Source organism: Choloepus didactylus, chromosome 14 (genome assembly GCF_015220235.1).
Source record: "Choloepus didactylus isolate mChoDid1 chromosome 14, mChoDid1.pri, whole genome shotgun sequence".
Taxonomy (NCBI): Eukaryota; Metazoa; Chordata; class Mammalia; order Pilosa; family Megalonychidae; genus Choloepus; species Choloepus didactylus.
In genome coordinates this window covers 17,420,972-17,447,447 of record NC_051320.1, presented here as the reverse complement: position 1 = coordinate 17,447,447, position 26,476 = coordinate 17,420,972, and the positions used below count along the sequence as shown (strand labels likewise).

At 48.2% G+C, this 26,476-nt stretch overlaps 1 protein-coding gene across 4 annotated transcripts in view; it reads right to left on the bottom strand.

Moving 5' to 3' along the window:
• The window catches only part of CHD7 (chromodomain helicase DNA binding protein 7), a 184,457-nt gene that overhangs the window by 3,874 nt on the left and 154,107 nt on the right, over positions 1–26,476 (bottom strand). For all 4 annotated transcript variants that reach the window (XM_037803279.1, XM_037803280.1, XM_037803282.1 and 1 more), the window contains 20 exons: positions 23,567–23,777; positions 22,828–23,023; positions 22,357–22,524; positions 21,942–22,121; positions 19,019–19,129; positions 18,723–18,928; positions 16,242–16,441; positions 15,925–16,084; positions 12,330–12,419; positions 11,796–11,899; positions 10,326–10,455; positions 9,880–9,952; positions 9,665–9,722; positions 8,785–9,013; positions 8,391–8,599; positions 7,599–8,267; positions 6,583–6,740; positions 4,933–5,160; positions 4,251–4,694; positions 930–1,151 (listed from right to left, as the gene is read on the bottom strand). In XM_037803279.1, the coding sequence (XP_037659207.1) occupies positions 930–1,151; positions 4,251–4,694; positions 4,933–5,160; positions 6,583–6,740; positions 7,599–8,267; positions 8,391–8,599; positions 8,785–9,013; positions 9,665–9,722; positions 9,880–9,952; positions 10,326–10,455; positions 11,796–11,899; positions 12,330–12,419; positions 15,925–16,084; positions 16,242–16,441; positions 18,723–18,928; positions 19,019–19,129; positions 21,942–22,121; positions 22,357–22,524; positions 22,828–23,023; positions 23,567–23,777 (4,046 nt within the window). The remainder of the gene's footprint in view (positions 1–929; positions 1,152–4,250; positions 4,695–4,932; positions 5,161–6,582; positions 6,741–7,598; positions 8,268–8,390; positions 8,600–8,784; positions 9,014–9,664; positions 9,723–9,879; positions 9,953–10,325; positions 10,456–11,795; positions 11,900–12,329; positions 12,420–15,924; positions 16,085–16,241; positions 16,442–18,722; positions 18,929–19,018; positions 19,130–21,941; positions 22,122–22,356; positions 22,525–22,827; positions 23,024–23,566; positions 23,778–26,476) is intronic.

Genomic DNA, 26,476 nt, shown 5'->3' with positions numbered 1-26,476 from the left:
TCTAGAAACATTACTTTTCCTCAAGAAGAAAAACTCCTATATATTTTTTTCCTGTGCATTAAGGAATTAAATAAACAGGTAAGCTGAGAATCTGCTTTTCCTTTGGTCTACCTATAATCCAACAAGGTTTTTTCTTAAAATGTTAACCGAGTCATGGCTAAATTTAAAGGAAACTTTCTGCAGTATCTTTACTAATTTCTAGTCTGTAACGTAAATGAACACAGAGAGGACAACACATTCAGTGACCAAAAAAAAATCTATGAGAACACATGTAAGGGATAAAAGAATCTTTGTGGGAGGGGAGGCTTTTCAGTGGGCAGTTACACTAGGCTGAATTCAATTAGATAAAATGTGAAATCCTACAGTTAACTTTTTAGAAATCACTCACATAAGTATGGGAAATAAACGACTTGCGTTGCCAGCTAGCAAACAGTTTCTGTGACAAATCGTCTGGAGATATTAATTGCCTAATGTTTAATTAAGGCATAAGAGTAAATTAGTTGCTTCAAAGAAGCTAATAAAGTCTTGGGCTGCATCAACTGGTCAAATCTCAGGAAGTAATGGCTTCATGGTACTGTGTGCTGGCCAGACCTTGTCTGGAGACTGATTTAAGGCACATTCAAGAAGGTTATCTGAATAACAAGACCACCCGGAACCATGTCATACAAAGAATAACTGAGGAAATCACCTTTGTGGGGTGGGAAAAGGAAAAAGGAAGTGACAGTCATCCTCAGATATCTTCAAGGCCACCCTTCAGTAGGGCAGAGCTCAATCTAGTTTCTCCCAGGTAGGAGATACAACAGGGAAAAATGGTCACAGGCTCCGATGAGACATTCTAATGAAAGGTGGAGGGGTTTCTACGCCGTGGGGAAGAATGGGCTGAAGACCCTACAGAGATCCCTTCCGACAGTAGGTTCTGTGATACTCACTGGTACATAACTTGGCATATCGACAGTGTAAGTCGGATGCAGCTTAAGCCATTCAACTAAATCCTTATTTTTAGGAGCGTCTTCCCCCACCAGCCTTGTCCCGTCTTCTAGATTTATAACGGGGATCCGTGTGTCTGGGTCCAGCTCTCCGGGAGAAGGAATGTTTCTTGTTGGTGGGGTCTCTATGTCTTCTTCAAAAGCTTTGGTCACCTCAGCATCCTCCTGCAGAAGGGCGACAAGTCTGAATTCTCACACTGAGGCAATCCGACAGTGTCCCATGCCAAGACAATGCTATCCCAAAGCAATGGAGATTTGGCCGAACAGGGAAAAAAGTTTCCTGCACAATGTCAGTTTAGGAACAACTATTGAATTACTTCTAATACTATTCTTCACTGTAGAATAGAATTAGTTAGAAAATCCACAGCCCAGCCCACCTCTATGGGTTGAAACCCTAAGCAAGTCGCTAGAAATACAACACGGACACGATCAGCTGAGCTTGACCTGCACAGAAGGCAGACTGTTCTATCTCTCTTGGGGCTTGGATAACATAGTTAAAGATAGCATATAATTAAAGGACTGTACTAAAATGAGTGTATAAGTACTTTATTGGGTCTCTGTGCACAGGACAATTTTGTGGGTAGTGTGACATTCTGCATTAGTTTTGTGAGGCATAAGATGATCTACAACTGAAGTTTAGGCTCTACCACCATCCTACAGACACTGGTCCTCAAACTCAGCTATTTTTCCTTCTGAACATCTTTTATATCCACCCATTTCTCCATCCACTGGGCTCCTGCCTTGGTTCAGGCCTTCATCACTCCTCCCCTGTAGAAATGCAATATTCCTGAATGGTGTTTCTGATTCTTGTCCCACCCCTCTCTGACCCAGGCTCCATGCTGTTATTCTGGAGTCAGCTTTCTAAAATGCTGCTCTGCCCAGCTCAAAGGATTATATCGCACCTCTCCTCTACTGAAACTACTTCAACAACTGCATCCTCACCACCTGCAGAACAAAATCCAAGTTCTTTAGCAGAGCAGTCGAGGCCCTCTGTGATGTGCCTCCTGCCTGGCTCCAAACTCTTCTTGGCTGAACCTGCCTCCTCACCAGGTTCCTCAGCCAGTAAAACTTTCATTTCACTGAACATCAGAAGCTCTCCCTTTTCCCTCCTCATCCTAGCCTTTTGAAAGGCCAACTCCTACTCAATCTTCAAAACCTCACCCAAGTATGACCATCCCAAGGGAATTTCCTCATCTGTTTCTCCCAATATCCTCCATCCTCCACTTCCAACCTTCCTGGGTCATGTGCACCTTCCTTTGGGCTCACAAAGTTCCCTAGGCATGCCTCGGTCACAACATACACACAACCCCTGTGCATTATTTATCTGTCACCCACCCTAAAGACCATGCTGTCTAATGCAAGCATCTGTCTGGCCTTTGATCGTTGCATCCCAGCACCTGGAACCATGGGCATCGGCTCTGACGATGCTACTGAAAGTATGATCGCTATTCCCTTCCTTTCCACATAGTCCCAAATGGTCTCCAGTGAGAGTACAGATGTAATGCTAGATTTTAGGATCTGGCCTGCTCCATACAAGTAACATTTGCAGTCTGTCAGCACCTCTTCCCTGCTCAGGGGTTTTATGGACCCATCAGTGTTTCCTTCTACTTCGTGTGCCTCCTCTGCACCTGCCCCGCCACGTCACCAAATGGGGAGTCCCTAAATTTCAGCATTTGCTGGTAAAAAGAGAAACTCAAAAGGCCATTCACTAACATCTATTAGGAGTTCTCTCAGACTTGAGTGGGGTTGTTAAATGTGACTTCAGAAAAAGATAAACTATAGATTCTTAATGACAGCTTAAAATACGTGAAATGAATTAAGTCAGCCTTAAGTTTAATATAGAGTTTATACTTGCTTTACGAAAACTGCACCTGGGGCCCACTGGCTACTAATTTCTGACACCTGATCCACAGACAAGTGTGTGCTGTGATCCAAACACTAAACACAATAAAGAATGGGGGGGGGGGGGTGTCAGCTGCAGAGACTCCACAATTTGTTGATGTTTATGGAGAAAAGATTTTTCCGGTCAGTTTCAGGTAGGGAGACCAATCACCAGTAAGAAAACCTTGTTTGGAAACCACACACCTCAGCCTCAGGTGACCCTCTGCAAGAGGTATTTTTATCAGATTCTAAAAGCAATCACATGACTAAGAAAAATGACCATCACTATGACTGTCACAGTCAATGTTGAAAATGTACTTTTAACCACCTGGCTGCTTCGGTTTTAATGAGACCCCACCACGGGCAGAGAAATGTCAGGGAAAGCTGGGCTGTCATTTCTTTCTGGGCTGGCTACAACTCAGTCAGATCTCTGCCTACGCCTTGAAGTTATTGAGCTTCTTCTAGGTTTAAGAAATAGAAAACAGGCCAATGGTAGTACAAGGAAAAACATCCTAAAGCAAAGAATGGTGTCCCCCTGAGTTTCAAGTGTCAGTGTTTCCTAAACGGTTTCCCACTGTCCGAGGGAAAGCCTGGGGTGGCTCGGCTCCAGTGCCTCACGGCCCACCAAGCTCCAGGGCCACAACAGTGATTTGAGTTTCAAATCCACCTGCTCAAGAGATCTAGTACAAATGAAGTAACCCTTTAAAAAAGGAATACATGGCATCGGGTTCTGTGGGGTGAAGGCCTCACCTTCCGTGCGTTAGGCGGCATATTTCTAGATGCTGTGATTGAAGCAGGTTAGAGAGGAGCGTTATTTTGATGACACCTGCGTTCACTGCCTTTGAATTTAAAAAGGAAAGGCTGAAATCCACTGGCATACACATTTCATTCAAACCCAAACACGCCAAAACCTTCATTCAGATTTTAAAAATATCTAGCTATCACAGAGGGAAGAAAATTTGCAATCACTAGCTTTGTATCTTGGTCTGAAACTAAACACTTAGATTAATCTCATAAATGCCAGGCCCCAAGAAATCAGTATTTTTTTCAGAGAAGCAGCTTTTTCCACCTCAAGAATTCAGAGATAACAATTTTAGGCTTAGAAGGACACATTTTTATTTTGTGCTATTCCTCTGAAAGCGATCAATAAATCAGAACCTTGGGAAGGATAAATCCTCAAGCTACACCTGGTTCAGGCCGAGGGGTCTGTACATGACCACCACAGTTTCTCAGCTCAGAACCAAGGCTGCTCATTGGGAATCTGCCTTTTCAGTGGAAGACGCCAGGCTCAATGCCACGTCACCGTGAGAACCCAGCGCCAGGCAGGACAGGGCCCCTGCAGAGAAATAGGCCCACGGGGTGTGGCCGAGCTCCTGGACTTACAGCACTCAGCGACGTCCGTTTGTGGCTCAGGAAAAGCAGGTCGAGGCCCTCTACGTTTTTCCTCCGTCCCCGCCTCCTCTTCAGGGGAGGTTCTCCGTCCACCAGGGAGCCATTGAGCAGGTGCCTGGCGGGCGGGCGCGACAGGCCTGCCTGCAGCAGCTCCATTTGCGTCTTGAAGGCATCGGAGACTGGGGTCGAGACAGTGGGCAAGATAAACTTTGAAGTAAGAGATGAGAAATTTGAGGTAGAACTGGTCGCCTCTCTTGAGGCCTTTGATAAATCTACAACTTTTTCTTGTCCATTTTCTGAGACCACCTGAGACTCCCGTAGTTGGGCAACCATCTCCATGAGATTGCGCCGCTTTGCAGCTCGCTCGGCCTCGATTTCGATTTTCCGCCTCCGCCTCCTCCGTTGGCGAGGGACTGACAGGTTGAGGGCATCTTCCTGTTGAAAGAGTACAAGATATATTTGCAAATATACTGGCTGGCTTTTAGAACTAAGGAGCAAGAAGCTTAAGGAAGAGAACATCTGTGCCTGCCGAAAAAGCAAGGACTGGAGAGGGCTGGAGGCAATGCCAACTACCTTATTTATACATCTGTTAAAAACAAGCTTCCAAACGGAGTTAAGATTCCAAGCACTCACCCTATTACACGGCAAAAACAAGCCCCGCATCCTAACTTACCTTTGCTAACTGGGGAGAAGAGGTGACGTCATCATTCCCGCCGATGCCTGCCTGCCCCACCATGGAGAGCTCTGCAAAGCTCCTCTTCTGCAGGGGCCCGTCCGTGGCGCTGGGCGTGTAACCCGGTACCAGCCCCTGGAAGTCAAACAGCTGCCGCCGATTGACTGGCCACTTGCCTTTCATCACTGCCTCGCAGATGTTGTCTAGGCGGTTTATCATGACTCGATCCTGGAGGAGAAGAAAAATCCCATGAAATGGTTACAGAGTCCTGCTTAAAGTTACTAAAGGAACATAACCATCCTGATGCTAAATAGCATCAAAGGTTGGCAAGGAAATGGGTGGGTCAAAAGGGAGGAAAAAAATGGCAAATAAATAAACAAAAGCCAGACCAACGGTCTTACTCTGGTGGATGATCTTGGTTGAACCTGATCCAGAAAGCGTATTTTTCAGTCATCAACACTGAATCTCGTAAGATAGGAAACATATTAAGTAACAGACACCACGGAAAGATCCCCCTCTATTAAAAGTAACTTCTACTCAAGCTCAACCGAAAACCGGTGGTGAGCATTCGTAGATGCCATGAGAAGCTCTGCATTCTGCATCTCGACGTGCTGGCACTTCAGATCCACGGCTGGATCGCGTCTGTCCCGGGAAGCGGGACATCATTAGCGTCACTATTAATAAAGTTCAGCATTATGAAATGGGCACCAACCTAGGAACACCTAATGAATGTCAATTTGCATTCCCCACCTATTATCACTTCGGATTTCACTGAAGCGTGCACATTACAAATTTCTAATTACAGCTCTCCGACCGAGCTTCCATAGATTAAAAGTGCTTGCTACTATAAACCTTTTGGCCGATCTGTGAAACTCCCTTCTATACTCAACAAGGAAGATTAGCAAAAGGAGGGGGGGCACTACAAGGACAAATGGAGGAAAAAAAATGTCTTTGTACATTCTTCAGTCAAAAATTTCACCTGGCTTCTTAAACAATTAACACCGTAGAAGACTGGCCTTTGGCTGCGTCTAAGGAAGCCCATTCTTGTGTTGTCTGCTTTAAACCGGACAGCCTAGTGATAAGGATGACGATTTCCCGCAGTGACAAACAGACCCAATCCACATGGGCAGGTATAATAAAGTTGTCTTATTTAGCCTAAAACATAACTTCCCCTTTGCTTTTGGTAACAGATCACCACATTTTAAAGTATCCATGACGTACCAGAGCCCACCCTCTCCCAAGTTAAGAAAAGTGTAGGCTTCCAAACAGATGAAGTTCTGCTTCAGATTTAAAAAAATAAAAACACAGCACTTTCAAAACAGTTTTCCAGTTGCTGTTGAGATAACAATGCATACGCAATCTCGTACACAGATTACCCACCTAAACAAGCCACAGGGAAGCAAAGAGCTCTAAAAAGTTCGTTATTATTTTTGCCTTCCTGTCACTTTTCCTATTCTATTAGAAAAGAATTCAACAGACTTTTTTTTTCCCTTGGGTTTCTCTAGGTTGTTCTTTACAAACGACAAGAAAAATCTAGTCTTCATACGTTGTGTTGGTTTACCTAAAAATTATTTGAAAAATCGAGCTAGAAAGAGGCCCTCCCTCCCCGTTCTTTTTCAGTCAACACAATCAACAACACACAATGCCCACCTTAGGCCAAAACGAGAAGGAAAACGTCCTCTCATGAAGGAGCTGAGCCACTGAAGGGTCTCCGTCCTCCAGGTAGAACCCGTCTCGGGTTTCATCCCGAGCAGTGCTCATGGAAGCATTGCTTTCTTCATCAAAATTCTTCCCTCTGGAAACGGCTCCTGCAGAGAGAGGAGTTAATGTGTATGACTCACAAGCAGTCTCTGAAAAAGAAACCGAGGAAGGATGTGAGTTAGACCTAGAATACCACTCACCTCGCTTTATTGAGTACCCGATATACTAGTCGTATATGTGAGGCGTGTCAACCGCCATGTTGGCTAAAGCTCACCATGCAGAGCGTGTTAGTTCCATCTGGTAGGTGAAGCAGTGGGGGCTTAGTGAGGGTACGTGCATTTGTGCAAAGAGGTCTTGGAGCAGGCTCAGTGCTGACCACATCTCTGACCCAAGGGCTGAGGTGTCTCCACATGGGAAAAAGGATGAACGTTTTGGCTAAAGTTCAAAGCTACAGCTATGGCAGGACACTACAGTGTGGTGCCCTTTTTTTGTTTCCTTCACTTTGAGCTCGTTACAGCAGTCTTACCATAACGTAGAAAGAAAATTGGTTATTCAGTCTATTCCTACTCAACTTCTGAATTAAAATAAAGTCAGTGTCATTTGTTTTAAGAAAATTAACAGTATTTGCCCAGTGAATGACTCTCCTCCCTCACATTTAGTTGTCCTAATTAAAATTTCATGGAATTCTTAATACTCTGCTACTGTAAAGTTAACCTCTATGCTTAACCCAGAAGTGGTTTCGTTGTGTGAAAACTCTTCTTAAGAGTTTAAATTGTTTGATACATCATATTTACATGCCATAAGATGTTTACATACATCCAGGGATAACCTGAAATTATGATCCCTTTAATCACCCTTCAAAACAAAACAAAACAAAAAAGCACTTGTGATGCGACAGGAAAACAATGCATCTTCCAGTGAGCTGCAGTGAAACCAGGATGGAGGCCAAAATCGCCACGCCTTACCTTCGGGTTGGGACGACTCTTCGGATTTATCGTCGTCCTCCAGCTTTTCCTCCTCGTCCTCTTCCGAGCCCTTCTCCGAGATGGACTTGGGCCCTGCGTCCGCGCTGACCTCCAGGCCTTTCAGCTCGCCCTTGGCCGAGCTGGCCTCGGCCTCCCGGCCCTGACGCATGTCCTTCTCCCTGCCGCCGGGGTCCTCTTCCTCTCTCCCCGTGCGCTTCTCCTTGGCGGCTGCGCCTTCAGACTCCTCCGCGTTCCCCTCGGCCGGGTCCGTCACCTTTTCGTCTGGGATGTGAGTGGAAGGGATGATGGCGGCAGTCTGCCCAAACCCCACCGCCAGCGGGGTCAGGGAGGCTATGCTGCCCGCGCCCCTGTTCTGCGCGAAGCTCTTGTGCGCGTCCAAGAAGGACAGCTCGGGGTCGTTGAGGATGTGGTAGTCCGTCCGGCTGACCCCGTGCTTGGCCGCGCCGACCAGTAAGTCCCGGTCGTGCCGGCCACACTCCCACCACTCCGGCAGGTCCAGGCTCGGCTGGCACAGCTTGAGCCGCTCTCCCAGCTGCGGGTGGTGAAGAACCTGCTCGCGAATCTTCCGCAGCAGCTCTATGCGGTACAGCGTCCTGGAGGCGCGCTCCTCGGTGATGGGCTCGATCATGCAGGCGAGCTCGGGCGGCTCTAGGACACAAAAGCAACCGCGTTGGCTTCGGGAAAACCCAAGTGCACTTCTAAACTGCGCGCTCTCTCCCTCTCTGCTTTACTGGCCGCTGGCGGAGCACCGGGGTCCCTAAGTGTACCCACCGTCACCCGGCTTGGAGGGCATGCGACACACCCGCCTGCACATGGCCACGAAGCAGCCGAAGTACTTCTCCAGGCTCTCGTCCGACTTCTTGTCAAGTCTGGCAAAGGCTCGGAACTGGTTCCAGTCAAACTGCTGCTTGATGCGGTCAAAAATAACCCCGAACGTGGACACCACGCGGTAAAAATCAGCCTCTTCTCTTCTCGTCCATCTGTTAGAAGGAAGGGATTAGCTTGAATTGTACTTGAATAAAAACGCTTATCGCTTATTACTTCTCTCCCTGTGCGCCCTAAACCTAAACACGGGGTACGCCTTTTGGGGGACCTGCTCCGGGGCTGTTGCGGGCCTAGAAGAGCGGAGGAGGAGGGGCCGGGCTGCAGCCCTGAGGAGACTCACTTCTGCCGTTTCTCGGATATGATGGCCTCCCTCTCCGCCTCGAGCGCGCGCACTTCCTCGCGCGGCCGCCGCCGGCGCCGGTCGGTCTTGGTGAGGGCCTCCTGCCGCAGCTGCTGCCGCTTGTAGCTGCGCTGGTAGGCCGTGATGAGCCGCCGCAGGCGCGTGGTCAGGGCCGAGGTGTTGGGCCAGTAGAGCTGGCCCAGCTCCGCACTGCTCTCCCCGCGCTTGCCTGGGGAAGCGGGAGGGTTATTTTTGCAACGTGTGGCTGCAAACCCGCGATGCACGGGGTTTTCCAACCAGACAGGAATGACTTATTAACATTCAGGGGACAGTGTGGGAAAGGACTTCCGGGAGCCCCCGCTTTCAAAGTACAAGCAGGGAACGACCTCGGTGTAGAACTTACAAACGATTTCTTCTTTAATGCCTGGGGCCGGGGTGGGGGCAAGTTTATTTTTCCACCTTATATAAAGAAACAGACTTTGCACCATGAACTATATGCAAGGTAGTATTCACGCAATTGTTTGCTAATGATTTTACCTTGGATGAAAGGTCGACGGTCTATATAAATTGGCAATATTTCAGATAAATACTTAGCAAATGTCCTACTCCCACGAGAAATATTTCTGAAGACGCTTAAACATTTCCACTAATTGGTATAAAATACACATAGGTCACGTACTTTAGTCCAATAAAGAGTTATTCTAGCACAGAAATTCAATGTAATGAAAAACCGACAATAATAAGATTTAAAATTATTCACAAAAGAGGTGAGTCAGGGTACAGGAAACGAGGTTCCGAGATGCCACCATCAAAAAGAAGCCAAGGCCCTAACACGTGAATAATATACTTGTTCTACTCATGGGCTTTCACCAAGCTTTACCTGTAGTGTGTATTTCCACGGATTCTTCCTTATCCTCCGGAGGAGAATTTGCAAATTCCTTGAAAGCAAAGCAAGAGAGAGTTGTTGAAATCTGGGGTCTCCATTTTACTTTACTGTTTAAAGAACAGGCCACGATCTACAAAGTTTAACCAGCTTTATATGGGCAGATAATTATTTTAATGGTGCTGTAAAAGCCAATATACTCAAGTTCTTACATCGATTTCATCCTTGAATGGAGTTCTGGTTGGTTTATATTCTGGGTCTTCATCTTCTCTGTCAAATTCTCCCCTATATAAAATTTAAAAATCTTCTAAGAATCATTCTGACAAGCAAGAGAGTGAAGGGAGGGGTGGGAAGGAGCAACACGACTTCTAATTGTGGGTTTGCTGTGGAAAGTGTTAGAACATGCAGCCATGGCAGGGGGGTGGGTAAGGGCGGGGGGACTGTCATCTGGGAAAGACAAACAAGTTTCAGGTGATCTAGATATTATGTTTTGTTTAAAGAGTCACCGTAACACACAAATGGAATACACCGGGGCAAACGTCGCTGAGGTTCACATCAGACGCCACCACCCAGGCAGAGTGGAGCATGGGAAGCCAACCCTGCCAGTACGTGTGAGGCTGACACAAAGTTTATTAAAATTTTAGAACGTCCTTCTTACCCGTCACCGCCATCTGTTAGCATGTCTGTCCCTCTCTGCTCGGCAGCTATGGCCTTGGCATCAGGCATGCCAACTCGCTCCAGAAAACACAGTGCGGGGTCCGCGCGCATGGAATTGTACTTCTCGTAGCCTGAGCCGCCCCCGCCAGCCCACGGAGGAAGCACACGGAAACAAAGAAAGGCCTCGTCACAGACAAAATCAGGGCGGCAGGGCGGCACGCGAATTTTGTCTCCCAGGCAAGCTTGCATCTACCCTGAATTTTAAATAAGCCTTATTCGGGAAAGTGCTCTAGGGAGTGATCATTCTAGAGACGTTTTGGGGGCCAGGTCATACTCCAGGGACATTATCAAAATTAACGACCAACTCTAATAGAAAAACACGTTCGGAAGAATGGCGAGATACCGGGAAAGAGTTTTGACCCATTTTTCTCTGAGATCTAATTTTGCTTGACATTTAAAAGGCTTCATGGGGTTCTCCGTGACCTCTGTGAAGGGACCCCGAGCCCACCCCACCCTCCTTCCGAAGCATTTCGGTCCTGTTGGAACCCGCGCCACTGGCTGAGAAATCCTTGTATGTGGAAGGCCAGCGAACCTGTCCTATTAGGTTTGGGATGATGCATGTCAGTAAGATGACACTGTTCCCTCTATGGTTTTCAAACTGCAATTTGCTTTTTGACTGCCCAAGTTGACTGGATGGGAAATGGCAGATCCCAACAGTGCGCGGCAGGAAAATGATTTTTAGGCTGAGTTCACAAAACGTGGCTGCATTACAGAGGCAGAGCAGCACAATTCAATTAGGATGTGTACTACAACACACCGCTCCTAACTGCTGTAGAGCCTCAAGCCAAACTGTAATCATGAAAGGTTTTATAAGCCATCATTCTCCCCTTTAGTCAGGCTGGGCTGCTGAGACTACCTCGGCGACCTCCAGAGAGTTGGGATTATAATCAGGAACCGCTCACTGTATATATCATGCCAGTTCTGCATCCCCAGCCTTTCAAAGTTAACAAGGCTGCATCCCACTCAGGGGAGCCGCGAGTTCTCAGCACTGACATTTGTGAAATATTGCTTGGAACAAAGCCCAGGAGGCACTTGTACAGATTAATAGCAGAGGTTAAGCCCACCGTCCACTCTGACACTGGCTGGCGAAGTTAGCAAGGGAAGCAGGGCTGGAAGCAAAGTTTATGGGGATCTGTTGCACGACTTGGCCATTACTGAAACAAATATGGTTTTGGTTCTATTTACAGCCAAGAAAGAAATGTTTTCTTCTCAAACACTCAACAAACATTCAAAAACAGCATCTGATATTTACAGTTCATATTAGATTTTTAGTACAGAAAAATGGTCGACGCCAAGAGTCCTTTGGAACTATCCTCATTAATATTATGACTTTGGAAGAGAGGAGGCAAGGAGTTCTACAGGAAGACAAAGCCATACAGTCAAGACATATGCAAACCGGGACGTCGCTTACCATGTTTGAACACTCCAATTAAAAGGGATTTATCTGCTTCCTTATCCCACCAATCTGTAGGAACTTCAGCATGGAAAGGCTCAGGAATCCACACATCTGCTTCGCTATAAAGACAATCATTTAAATAAAATTTCAAATAAATGCCAGGATTTAGAATGACTTCCAAGGGATGGGTGTGATGCACACGCTCACACGCCCTCCCTCTCACAAAAAAAGTCCGCGCTCTGTGGGGAGGGCTGAGCAAAGGTGAAAAGGAAAGGCCAGAGATGGACAGTGTCACATCTTAAAGGTCATCCTAAAACCTCGGTCATCTACTCCATGCATTTTCACCTGCACAGGCAGACACACAAACGGCATCTGCCAGACTCTCGCCACGTCTCCCACCAAGCCCACAAGGCAATTGCTGTGTCAAGGTACAAAAGGAGGAGCCCAGCTACTAATGGCTGATGAAGGGTTTTAAACACAAGGCGCGCCGGGCCCGGCCGCTGCCCATGGCCGCGTGGAGGCACGGAACAAAGGCGCGCTGGCACTAACCTTGAGTCAGCACCCTCTAGGATCTTCTCTGCCTGCTCGCCTATCACTTCTTGTCTTAGGTAGTACAGCATGCGGACACGCAGCAGGACCCTGGAGAGGAAGACAGAGGGGGGAAAAAGTTCTTAACTTCGGGACTGTTTGCCAACAGTGGCTTTTGGCAGCTGCTGCTGTTCATCCATCATCCTGCCAGGGCTGATTAGCCATGCTGTATGGTAGGCTTGAAGCGTGACAGATGGTGGCACATAATCACCTCTGTGTGGTGCTTTCTGCTGGCTTCCAACAGGCCTGCCTGGCAACCGCTCCCGCTGCACAGAGAGGGCCCGGGCCCGGCCCAGCCCAGGCGCACTTCATTTACTCCTACCTAGTGCAGCTTGTGAAGTTCAGACACGTACCCTGCCACTGCCTCTGAAGTATTGGAGCAAGTTTGTAAACAACCGAGCAGATGGCTTTCAGTAACTGTTCTGCTTCATTATCTCATAAAATTTCCTCAGCTGCTGCCTTAATACCATTTTTGGAAGCACATCAGAAGTTGTAGGAATAAACGAGATATAAAATCTGGTTTTACTACCTTACAATAAACCCTCAATATGGAATGTCAGGTTTTTCAGATTATACAACTTTGCTTCTGAGGAAGGAAGATGGGGCTGGGGTGGGGCCCCACTCTTCTCCCTAAAGGCGTATTGAACATTTTTATTCCTTCTCGTGAAGGTACCTGTGAAACTACACTGTAGCTTAAAAAACAATAATAAAGCATTACAGAGGAGATTAAAACGTGTCCAATTCATTGAAGTCCTTAGTTATTTTTCAAGGAATCCAATAAAAAAATAAAAATAAAAAAAAACCCCTTGAAATTCTAGGAACCAGAGTTTCAATCCCACTTGGATTTCCTCAGTGGCTAAAGCGTAATCTTCCAATAAAATCCACCTGGTGAATCCCAACGGCCCGAGTCTACTGTCCCCGGGGGAACGGTGTTTGGCGACCACTCCTGGGCCAAGAGTAGGTCACGGCATCAGTCGCTGTTTCCCGTCATGCACTTGGGCGGCACCTCACAACCCATGTATCACTTTCACATAAACTGGCTCATTTAATCCTAGAGGAAGTGGGGCAAGTTCCAATTTCCATTTTATAAATGAGACTAGCACAAGATAAGCGGCATATCCAAGGCTGCAATCAGCTTGAGGATGGAACACTCAAAATGACATCTTCTGATTCACCACCTTGCACCGTCTCTCCATCACACGGCCACCTCCCTTTAAATATCAAAATGACGACTCAGGAGGCTCTGTCGAGCCAACCCACTCCTGAGTATTCATAAATGGCTGCTCTGTAGCAGGCCCGTCTCCCCACCGCCACAGTCTCCCCCTAGCCAGCTCGGCTTCCCGATGGCTGATCTGAGGAGGAGACGGGTTTCTCTCACTCCCTGAACACACCCCAAGGTCAGCAATCACTTGGACAGACCCGTGGGATAACAACAGACCGGACCACACTTCCCCACCAGAACAAGTGCTGGCCACCAGACATGGTTAGAGAAGAACTTTTAAGGCCAAGGTCTACTTCCAGAAGCGACTCAGCTACTTAGCACGAGTAGTTCCAAAGGAAATAAGACTCAGCCCTAGGCCAGATTCTCTTCCACTCCCGGCAAAACCCAATGCAGCGGCGGTGATCCAGTGGCATCTCTCCCTTTCGGGAGAGGACAAAGTTTTCTGCTTTGGGAGGAAAGTTAGGGGAGACTTTTATGGACTAACTGGGAATGTCACCTTTCTTTAAGAGGAAAAAACTGAAAGCAATGCAGCTAACAAACTTAGGGCCCCCCGATGGAGCAAACTGAGCCACCGTGGTCCCCAGAGGGTAAGAAGATGAACGGGACGTGGTCACAGATCGTCAGGCCTTATTCAGACCTCACCACTTGTCCTGCCAGTGACCAGGGACCGTGCAGACTCTCGCCCTGCAGGGAGCTGTCCTGTCTTCTTGGTCGCTTTTAATCTGAGAGAGTTCCTCTGCCTTCGTCTTTCACCACCTTGAAGCTTTTGAAGAGTAATGGTCAGTTATTTTCTAAGATGCCCCTCAATTTAGGCCTCACTTCCTATGTTAAGTCATAGGCGGTCCCTCATTTTTGATCTCGTTAAGTCATTAAGTGACAGAGGCACCATCTGTCAGAAAATAAGAATTGGGCGATGTGCTTCCTCCCTGAGATGGGACGGAATGCAGTCAATGTTCCGAGATTGAGTGGGAGACGTGAGGGGCACTGGTTACTCCAGGCTACTTCTCACCTGCACAACTGTGGGGAGTGCTGGGTGGGGGTTTGCTACTGACTCGCGAGTGGGAAATTCAAAACCACCGCCGCCACGCTTGGTGGCCCAGGAACAGGAGCCCAGGGACACGTGGCTACTGCAGAGCAACTTCGATCTCGCTTGTCTGCATCGGGAACCCAAAAGGCTTTTTGATCCAAAGATAAGATAAACTACAAGGACACTACAGCTCTAAGAGGGGTGGTATCTTACAGAGAACTATTATGCCACCATGATTGTAAGTTTCTGAAGCACCAAAAACAATCTGAGGCAATAGCTTAAAAGGCTCACAAAGGAAAAACTAGTAAAAATCCAAGTAGGGCAACCAAGCACCACGGCTACTCAGGAAACTCACGGGAACCAGGAAGCCCCAGTCGTTTCCCCGCAGCACTCAGCGTCAGCCTCACGACGATCCTAAGCAGCAGCAGGTGGATGGCCGAGGAGGGCAGGGGAGGGTAGGTGAGGACTAAGGCCCAACACCAGTCAGGTCTGGGGCTCAAATCCGCTCTGCCCCTTACCAGGCTGAGTGACCTTAAGGGAGTTACTCCACCTGGGCCTCAGCATCCCCATCGAATGGGGATAAGATGGCATGACATACCTCAGGCCATTCAGACAGGTAATCACGTGAAGCGGGTAGCATGTGCCCAAGCATTATGTGCTCAGACTTCCCTTGCTGCTACTTTTTCAAAAGAGAGACACATTTACTTATTTATATCTTGCCTCACCCTTCCACGACATTGTTGCAGAACTCTGACTAACAAGGAAACTGAGACATAAAGAGGTTGACCCGCCTGCCTGACTTTACACAAAGCTAGGAAGTGGCAGAGCAGGACAGACCACCGCCTGGCCTACTGATACCAAGCAACGGACACTTAGACGTTGGTTTCATGTTGTAGGCCATCAACTAAGAGCTCCAAGCAAAGAAACACATTTAGGTTCAGTGCTCTTCAATCACCTAGAATCAGTTTCTGGAGTCAAGGTAAGGAATGTGATTCTAAGCTCACAGACAGGGAAAAAGGACCCTAAACCGAGATGCTATGAAGCAAAAATTAACAGGACAACTCCCCGTTCCCCGTGAAACACTCAGCAGGAGGGGGGCTCGCAGAAGGCAAACCTCGACTCTGTAGCAAACGCCGGTACCCCTCAGTCCTCTAAAGGCAGCGGGCTCGTGATGTGGCAGCGTGTTTCAAGGAAAGCAGCCGGGCTGCGTAAAGACAGTAGCTACACATTTTCATGGTCTTAAGAACATACATTATTTAAAGAAAAAAAGAGGAAACAATGTCCGCCCGTGGCCCCCGGAGACGTACTTGTTGCAGTGGTGCTTCAGGTGCTTCTTGTAGCTGTCCTCCTGGAACAGGGCGTCGGGGTTGCAGCCCACCAGCCAGTCTGCGTCCTGCACCAGCGGCTGCGTGCTCTGGGCCTTCACCTTCTTCCCCTTCCTTCCCCTCGGCACAGGGGCCGACAGACCTGTGAGGACAACCACGGCGGCTATCTACCACCTGCAGCACAGCGCGGGACACCAGGACGTGTGGGGCCCTGTTAGGCCTCACGAGCGGCAGCCTGTCGGGGGGATTCGGGGGGGCTCTGGGAACCCCCCTAACCTGGGGAGGAGCTGCAGACATACCCGAGTGGTTGGCCAGGGCACGCGTCTGCCCGTCAGCTGTGGGTGTGATCAGGTCCCAGATGAAGCTTTTGATGTTCTCATCCCCTCTGTAGTGGTTGAGACAGTACACCAGGATGGTCCGGCAGATGGTTTCCACGTCCTGCTCGCTGAGCGGGCGCTTGTAGCGTCCGTGGGAGAGGATGTCCGTCCACCGCCCCCAGCTGCAAAGCAGACAGGCAGCATGTCGGGGGGCCGTCAGGGTGGGCTTTGGGCCTGGATATTAACAGGCAGGAACCAGGGCTGGGACAACCCAGGTACCGAGAGGGTGACATGATCACGGGTCACTAAGGGCAGGGGGGGAGCACTACTGAGAGGATCGGCCCCCCGGGACAGGCCGCGGCAGCCATTCTCGGGGTGTGAAGGCAAATGGGGCCCCGGAAAGCCCCCGCTCTGCCTCACCCTGCTGCAGCCTGTCCATCTGGATGTTGGGCAAGCAGCTGAGATGAGGAGACCAGGGTGGGTGTGATGACGCAACACCGAGGAACACCGAGGGTACCAGGGTGAGTGACAAAAGCCTGCACGTTTCCTTTCCAAATAAGGAGCAATGACTCTAAAGCACAACAGCTCTCAGGGGAAAACGTTCCACCAACTCCCAGTTCCTCATGTGCATGAGAGAAGGGGCGGTGGAGAAATCAGCTGATGGTGCCCCGTTCAATGAGAGCAGCCCGGCTGGCACTGTGACCTCTGGGTGCTGCGGGTGAGACACCCCACCCACCCTCAGCAAAAGTGGGGAGCAGGAGGGGCTGGGGCACCCAAGATGTGGTGGATCAAGCCCCCAAGACACGGCAGGTCGAGCCCCCAGGGCAGCGATCGCGACCCGAATGCACCACCCGCCTGCCTGGCTCGGGTCTGGGCGTCCCCGGGAGGGCTCTGCCTAACTGCCACGAGCACGGGCACCTGCTCTCGGGCCCTGCCTTCCACCCTGGCCTTGTCTTGTGCCATTCCCTGGTCCTCTCTGGCTTCACCGAACTTCTTTCAGTTCCTCAAATCGCAGGGCTTGCCCTCACCCCTGGGCCTGTGGACACAGGGCTCTCTCTTCCCGGAACTCTCTTCTCCTCCTCTCCACTCCCCAGCCCCTGGCATCCCCTATTTCCCTGCTAATTCACGAAACCCACCAAGTCGCAGACTACGTGTATCACCTCCTGGGCCTTCTTTCCCCGTCCTGGCCCCGTAAGTGGGGTCAGGGAGTACAAGCAACTTACTGGCTGCGCCACAGCCCCAGGCAGAGGCCTCTGCCGTCTCCACCTGCTCACCTGCAGGAGGGGTTGGCTCTGTTGTGCCCCGGGCTGTGCCCCCAGTGTCTGAGCGTATCGGAGCACCATGCCCAGCACAGGGGCGTGTACAGCCAATAGTGACGACTATGGGGACAGGACGGGGCTTTGGTGAAAGGAAACACAATATGGCCCAAGCAGACATCTCAGCCTCGGGAGTTGTCGCTACTAAAAGTATGTTTCTAAAGCCACCCACAGAACTCTTAGCTGTGATAGTGACACTGAAACTGGGAAGCAGGCGTGAGAGGGAGAGGGCTCAGATGGGGAGAGCCTCCCCCCACGTAAGAACAGACAGGGCGAAGTGTAGACAATCAGTGGCGCTGGCGCAGCTGCTGAGGCACAGGACGGGCTTCCGAGGAACAATCAGCTATTCACCACCGACAGGGTGTCATGCCAGCACTGGGCTATGTGCTGAGGACAGAGAGCAAGAGCCCCTGGCCTCAAGGAGCTGCTAATCGATGCTCCAGCAGGAGGGGCCACCTGCTCAAAACGCAGAAGATGGCAGGATGAGTGTGGGGCAGGGGCCAGCCACGGGGTCCGGTCGGGGGCAGTGGAAGGCCCTGCACACAGCCACGAAGGACAGTGGGGATCAGGCAGGATGTCTGTGTGTGGGTAGGTGGGGCAGGGCTCGCTGGGCAGTGGCGCTGTGATGGGTCAAAGGTGAATCGGACGTGAACCCTGCCTCTCCATAGTCCGGAAGGAGAACTACGGCACGTTCACGGAGTTGAAAGGCCGTCCATTTATGTTTCAGAGGGGCTGGACCAAACAGCTTTACCGCCCTTAACAAATGTTTGTAACTGAAGAACGTTGAAAGATTACTATAGTCTTAAATCTTATGCAAAGGTAAAATAAGAAAAGATCTAGTAATTTTGAGACTTCACTCTGAGTTATTAACAACCAACCGATAAATCTGGATCTGCCCTAATTCCTTAAGGTACACATCAGCACATGTAACTGCAGGCGGCCTCTGCAAACCCACGAGGATCTGGAAATCTCGGGACACCTTTGCCAAATCACCTCCCTGTCCCGGTGAAAGTACGGCAAAGCGTTCACTGGATTGCGCTCTGGGTAATCACAGAAGTTCAAATGCAAATACGATTTTTCTCTATCAGCTGGAAATGCTAACACTTTCAAAAATAAAATCACACTTTAAGCAGGAAGTCCAGCCTACCCATAAACAAGCAGGTTCTTCTCGACCCTGAAACACTCGCTCCGGGCGTAGCCCTGTGACTTGTCCTGCGGTCGCCGGGGCTTCACGCAGGGCTTCTCCTCGGAATCGCTTTCCAAGTCTGAAAATTCCATCAGCTCGTCTTCCTTCACCGCGCTGTAGAGCCTGGTTTGCTTTCTCACTCGTGGAGTGTCGATAACCAGGTTATTCTGAAAAGGTGGCAGATATGCCTGAAAATTCTGAGAAAGCAGCCCGGGGGTCAGAGGAGATGGGGATCTACACAGGCACCTCTCACTCACCCTCCCATTTAGGGCATCGATATCCAGTTCAGCCTTCTTAGCCCACTTCTGCCAGAAATTTGGATCATCCAACGAAATATCTGTCCTATTTCCAGAGGCAACAAAACTGGCCTAAACAGAAGAAGAAGAAGAAAAAAGGCATTACTTTGAAATACTGAGCAGCTGTCATTTATTCATCCACACCGACATCTGTGAGTGCCTCCACTATCAGCACGGCCGGAGGTGGCCTAGGAGGAGAGCTTGGCCCTCGGGTGGTTCACTGTCCAGGGGCCAGGACAGACCAGGCACCAAAGGGTGATGTAGCAGGGTAAACGGGAGGTGACAGGTGCAACTGATGCACAGCAGCGGGGCCCCCAGCCCGGAGAGGCAGGGTGGGGGCAGTGCAGGAGGGCATGGCCGAGAAGATAATGCCTGGAGCAGCTCTTGAAAAGCTCACAGAACAGGAAAGCATGTGCGGGCACCCTCGGCAGAGGGAAGCACACATGCCAAGGCCCAGGGAGTGGAGAGGCTGATGCTCTGAGTGGGCGAGTGGGTGAGTGGCCTAAGCTGAAGCTGGCAAGGCAAGGAGCAGGCAGGCCGAGGTCAGCCAGGGAAGGGGCTCACATGCCTGCGGACGGAATCTGAACCCCATCCCGAGGCAGCCGCGAGCTGTCTGCGGGAACCATCTGAAGGACAGGATCACGTCCGGGGTCATGTGATGGAAAGACCACACTGGCATCTCGGAGGGTGGAGAGGAGAACAGAGGAGACAAACCACTGCGGCAGTTTAGGGAAGAAGTGCCAAAGACCAAAAACACCCATGGCAGAAATGGAGAAAGGGAGCCGGCCCAGGAAGATATGCTTTAAAAGGTAAAATTAAGGGGCTGGAATCTGGGTGGAGGTGAAGCCTGGAGGAGGGGGAACCCAGAAAAAGCCTCAGCATCTGACTTTGGCATCCAAGCGAGTCGCTCAGGGGTATCAGCAGGCAGGTGGGGAGGGGCGTGTGGGCCGGGCTGAGGGGTTTGGATTTGGATACACTGATTCAAAGTGACTTTAAGGACCGAGGAAATAAACTCAAGAGGCTGAAAAGAAGTGACAGGGACGTTGTTGTCACTGAGCCCAGTGGAGCAGCCTTTCACGAGTGAAGAGGCTGGGATGACCGGATATCCAAGTGCAAAAGGAGGAACTCAGAGCCCACCTTGCACCACTCAAATGGACTCAACTCAAAACAAACCCCAGACTTCCACGGAAGTGAGAAAACCGTAAAACTCTTAGAAGAAAACATGAGAGTAGATCTCTGTGCTCTTGGGCTAAGTGATGATTTCTTAGAAACGACACCAAGAACACAAACAACAAAAGACAGAACTGGTAAACTGGACTTCATCAAAACTCAACACCATCAGGAAAGATTGGGAGAAAATATCTGCAAATCACACTGTCTGATGAGAGACACATATATGAAACATATAAAGAACTTCTAAAGTGCAATAAAAAGACAAATAACTCAGAAAAAGAGCAAAAGACTTCAACAGCCATTTCTCCAAAGATGATATATAACTGGACATAAGCATGTGAAAAGATACTCAATATCAACAGCCATCAGAGAACCGGAAATCAAAACCAGAATGGGATACCCTTCACACATGAGGATGGCTACAAAAAAGATAGACAATAAAAAGTATTGGCAAGGACGTGGAGAAGTTGGAACACTGTGGTGGGAATGTAAAATGGTGTCGCCACTTTGGAAAACAGCCCGGCACTTCCTCAAAAGGTTAAACATGGAGTTACCTACAACATGACCCCACAATTCCACTCTTGGTATATATCCAAGAGAAATGGAAACAAACACCCTCATAAAAGCTCGCACGCAAATGTTCATAGCAGCATTAACTATAGTAACCAAAAAGTGGAATCAACCCAAATGTCCAAAACCAACTGCTCAATGTGGTGCATTCGTGTAAGGGACTATCGTTCAGCAATAAAAAGGAACAAACTGTTGATACATGCCACAACATGGGCAACCCTCAAAAACATGAAGCTAAGTGACTGGAGGCAGAGAGAAGGCCACATAGAGTAGGGTCTCATTTATATGAAACGTCCAGGACAGGCAGGACCACAGACGCGGCCTGGGGGTGACAGTGGCCAGGGCTGGCGAGTGACTGCTCAAGGATGGGGGACATCTGGGGAGGTGGAAATGTTTGAAGCTTAGACTGTGGTGACAGTTGCACGACTCTGGAAATATGCTGATAATCACTGAATTGACACTTAAACAGGTGCATTTTATGGTACATAAACTACATTTCAGTAAAGCCGTTAGAAAAACAGTGCGGTGTGGCCTTGGTGTGGGTGTGGGGAGCATCATGCAGGCCAAACCCTGGAAAGGCTCTTGGGGTGGAAGGCTGGGGACTCGGTGTGACCGTGGCTGGAGCAGCTGAGACAGGGAGGTGGGCAGGGGTGTGAGCTGGAAGCTGAACTATAAGAGAAAGGGAGGCTGTGGAGACAGCTGGTGCCAAGCAAGCTTGTGTGGACTGCAGCCTTCAGAAGGAGAGTTTAAGGTGGGAGCCATAGGGAAAAACAGTTGGGAGGCCTTTTAAAGACAGACTTGATGGCTCAGATAGGTTGTTTCTGTTTCAGAAACCAGGCTCTCAGACATAAAGGGAGGTGATGATGGAGCAAGGTATCAAAGGAAGTGATTTTGGAGGAAATGGGAGAGGCTGGGGTGGCTGGGAGCACCGGGGAACGATCAGCCTGAGGACAGTGAAGTTCCACGGGCACAGCAGAGAAGCCAAAGCCCCGAGAATGTGGCCATGCTGGGGGTTCCATGGGGAGCAGGTCCGCGATGCACAGCAAACGTGATGTGTGGCACGTGAGCACTTTCCCAGGTGCTTTCAGGCACGCTCTACACGCCTCCCGTGGAGAACCCGGCCCTCCGGACGGAGCCGCACCTTGGCAAACGTGGACCCTTTGCCTTCGGACTCAATGGTGATGGTGTGGGTTCGCCGGAGGAGAATCTGGTCGATGTCCTCTTCGCAGAATTTAGACCCTTCGTCCTCCTCATCCATGAGTGCGCCGTAGGCCCCTTTCCGTAGAAGATCCTCTATTTCCTTCTTGGAGAGCTGTTGTACCTGATTTTGAGAAATATTTAAAATACGGAATTTAGAATGACAACATTTGTCGAACAAATACTTCACTTTTTTTTCTTAAAGAGAATAAACCTGAATTATAGCAAGGAAAATGTGACAAGATAAGCTTAAAAATACTGGGGTCAAAAGAAAATAGGATGCTGAATAATCTCTTAATATTGGCTAAATCAAGAAAGGAAGCAGACTAAGTGAAAGGTTTCGGGAAATTCTGTCTTACCCCGTTGGCAGCATTTTCTCTCCCACTCATGGACTGCAGCACGGCTTTATCCAGACCAAGCTTCAAACTAGCTTTGTCGAACATTTCTCTTTCATAAGAATTTCTAGTAATCAGCCTGTAGATTTTCACAGATTTGCTCTGTCCTATTCTGTGACATCTAGCCTGAGCCTGGGAGAAAAACAAAATGAACGGTTCTCAACAAAAGAGACTCCACTGCCAACTACAAGGGCACACGTTCCAATAAATACAGGTGCAGTTTAGAAGAGGGTTAACATACTAAGATTATTTTTTACATTATTAATAAATTGATTACCAGCTGGCTCATTTGCCACGAATCACAGGGCACAGCCTGAATGACAAGCCAACTTTAATTTATTGTTTTGAATGAGGATTCTCCACCAAAGTAGAAAGACTTAAAAAAAAAAAAAAAAAAAAGCGCAAAGCACCAGCGAGATTTCCTTGCGTGTTTACCTGGAGGTCGTTTTGGGGGTTCCAGTCTGAATCAAAGATGATGCAGGTATCAGCAGCTGTAAGATTAATGCCTAACCCTCCTGCCCGTGTGCACAGGAGGAAAACAAACCTATCGGAGTCAGGCTTGGAGAATCGGTCGATAGCTGCCTGGCGGAGGTTGCCTCTTACTCGGCCGTCAATTCTTTCGTACGGGTACCTAGAAAATATCAGTGTTAACAAGGAGGCTTGCCAAATAGCTGCAACGTGCTTGTTCCTTTCGTATTTCTATCAAAATATCACAATAGGAGAGATTTATTAACAGAATGGTATGATTTATCAGGAATAATCTCAGTGCAAACAGGGTTTGTGGTAGTTTTTCATACTGTTGATTGAATGCCCAAAGATTAAATTTTATTTTTACTTCCTCTCCAGTGAAATACCTAAACTCTAAAAAATGCTGACACTTTCAACCGTAAAATTACAATTTCAATTTTAGGTGCGAGCTAGTCTCCCCTCAATCAAATGAAAGCAATGGGGGGTGGGGGGGAGCCCACAGAAGTATGCAGTGTCCTCTTGCAGTTGTCATATAAAGTAACTGTCAAATACATCTATAGTTTTTTTTTTTTTTTTTTTTTTTTTATGTCACTGTTTAAAGTGCATCCGCTTGATCATAAATGTCACTTCGAGGTGAGTTGCATGGAGCCCTGGCTCAAGCTAATTTTTTCTTTCCCTTTTATTATGGGGAGGCGGCAGCTCTCACCGTCTCTGAATGAGGTAGTCTTCCAGTATGTCCAAGCAGCGCACCATCTGGGAAAAGATAAGCACCCTGTGGCCACCAGCCTTCAGCTTTGGCAGCAGCTTGTCAATCAGCACGAGCTTGCCGGCAGCCTGGATCATTGCCTGGAGCTGAAAATCTGGAGACTCTGCATTGTGTGTTTCTTTAAACTCTTCCAAAATTTTCTCTTCAGCACCTGCGGAGATTGGACAGCATAATGTGAATACTGTAAAAGGTTTTTATTACTAAAAACAATGAGCAGGCTTTCCGAGCCCACCGACAGCTGCGGGAACCCGAGGCTCACGCGCGTGCTGACGAACGAGAACCCATCCACTCCCCCAAAGTTCAGTCTACACGAAAGCATGAAAGTACAAAAGGGATCAGAGTTTCAAGCGCAACACTTTTAGGCAGCGAGGGGGGAACCACATTTTCTGACAAATGAATGTTTGCTGTCTGTAGAAACGGGATCTCAACAACAGACTGTCAAGCCAGAAGTGGCAGAAACAAGCCAAGGGCCAGATACCTACAGAAAAATTGGAACCCAAATTGTTAAAAGAAATGAAGCACTGTTTACTAGATGAATATAAATACAAACAACCAAAATCTGTTCTGAAGGTAAGAAAGAAGGGAATAGAATTCTAATGGAGTGCCAGGGCGGTATTTGGGTAACTGTACCTTAATATGGTCAAAAGGACAGAAACAAAGGGAAATTCCCTTTTCAGGGTAATTTTTAGGGATTTGGGGGGAAGGGAGATCTAGCACATATCTTTTTTTGTAATCTCTAATCTCCCTCTACAGCCATTCCCATCTGATAATTTCCTAAGACACAAAAGGTCTATCTTGAATTTTCCAAAGCTTTACAAAAAACAAAAACAAAAAAACCTCAAGTTTTTTTCAAGACTTTTTAAGACTTTTACACTTACCCTCTTTTCCCCATATCCCCGTCTACATTTTTGCTTGTTCCAAGACTTGATGCACTAGAAACAATGCCTCGAGGGAAGGCCATCTTCTAAGGACGGAGCTCTCAGCACTTCGTGCCCCGTGGGCCGGGCAGCAGGCTGAGCTGCTTTCCAGGGCTCAGGTGGCGGAAGCAGAATTAGGAAGCCTTGTTCCGGCCTCCTCCCACCGCTGCGGGAAACTGCTGAGCCGCCTAAGCTGGAGGGGTGCAGCCACCTAGCCTTTAGAAAAGTTAACCTAACAAATCCATCCGAGGGGGTCGCTTCCTGGTCTCACACCCTGCCTGTGCCAGGAGCTTTAACGTGTTCTCCCCAGCCCCTGGTTTCAGACGCGTGAACGGACTACACGCAGGACGGCGGCACGGAGACCTCGAGAGGGCCGCGCAGGGGGCTGCGGCTTAGACAGGCCTCTCTACTACTGCAGGGAGCAGGAGGCGGGTCAGAAGTGCACTCTTGTTTCCCTTTTGAGGCCGTCTGTGGAAAATAATGTAGGATATGGTCACACGCAGAAGGAGAGCTTGTGAATAATCAGCCACCCAGGAATCTTCCCGAGAAGAGGACACGGTCGCTCGCTGCTTCCCGAGCACACAGTGAGGTCCCGCGAGAGCGGCCGGCAGACAGCGCCGGCCCTGGCGCCCTCGCCGCGTTAACGGAAGGCTAACATGCAGAAGCCGTCCTTAAGCGAAGAGTAAAAACAGGTTTTATGGGAAAAGGCAAACAACAAAATGCTGTGTGTTAAGAGCACTGGAAAGAATGCTCTTGAATAAAGTGCTTTATTTTTCAAAACATCAAGTTCAGAAATTCAGGTTCTAGATTCAGGACAAGAAGGCTCTTAACAGACAGGTAGGATAGACCTAAAGCAATATATTAAATCAGGTTTTAGCAAAAAAATGTGTTCACGTACAATACATTATTAGCTCTCAGCAATTCAGAGATACACAGATTTTACTCTTCATGAGATTTTAGTATTTTTGTCCATGTTAAGCTCTTAATACACAATTAAAATAAAATAGTGTTTCCATGATTTTAAACAAACTAATGGTCAACGGATATTTCTCAAAGATGAAATAATCATCTTAAAATAAAAATCAGATATGTTTGTGCAGTTTTGGTAAAAATAAATTTCAAAGGTAGATATTTGAAAGAATAAATAATTCAGTCGAATTAGCAGAGAAATGTAAATTAAATTGCTTTTTAATTTTAAATTATTCAGAGAAAAAAAATAACCATCTTGCCTTTTCAATACTACCAGTAAATTCTCATCTTACAAATAGTCCAAAAAGAAAAAAAAAACACATTTTCTTAACCAAGAAAAGAAACTACTGCTGAATTAATCCATTCAACTCTGTTATGAATCCTGCTTCTTAAAATGACAATTTATACTACATTTAAAACTATTACCAGCAAACATATTTTCCTGGGATTGATCGTGGCTAGATTGTGGTGGTGGGACAGGGTAGGCGAGGCGTTGGGGAGGAAGGCAACTTCTAGATGTCACAGCCAAATTTTCAAGTTTACAAATTAAACATTTGCCTTGATGTTAAACTTGCAAACAGCAATCAGAAAACTAACTGGAAATGGGTTCTAATAAGCCAAAATGTCTATTTGGCTCTGGCTTACACAAAAGTACTTGTCCTCCATTTTTACAAGTGTGTGTGTCTGCGTGTGTGTGTATCAAAGACGAGTGGAAAGTGTGCAACCACCTGGAGCTTGGAAAGCCTTTTCATTGAACAAGATGATCAAGGGAAGAATGGTAGGGGAAATGCAACTGAGCTACATTAGCCACCGACAAGCAAGAAAACATTGATCAGGAAAAAATATCAGAAAAAAAACAAGTTTCTATTTTCTCTTTGCAATTTGTTCCATCGTGTAAGTTTCATTCTTATTTTCTCTTTGCCCACTATTCTCCACACTCCTGCCCCTGACAAAAACCGCAAAT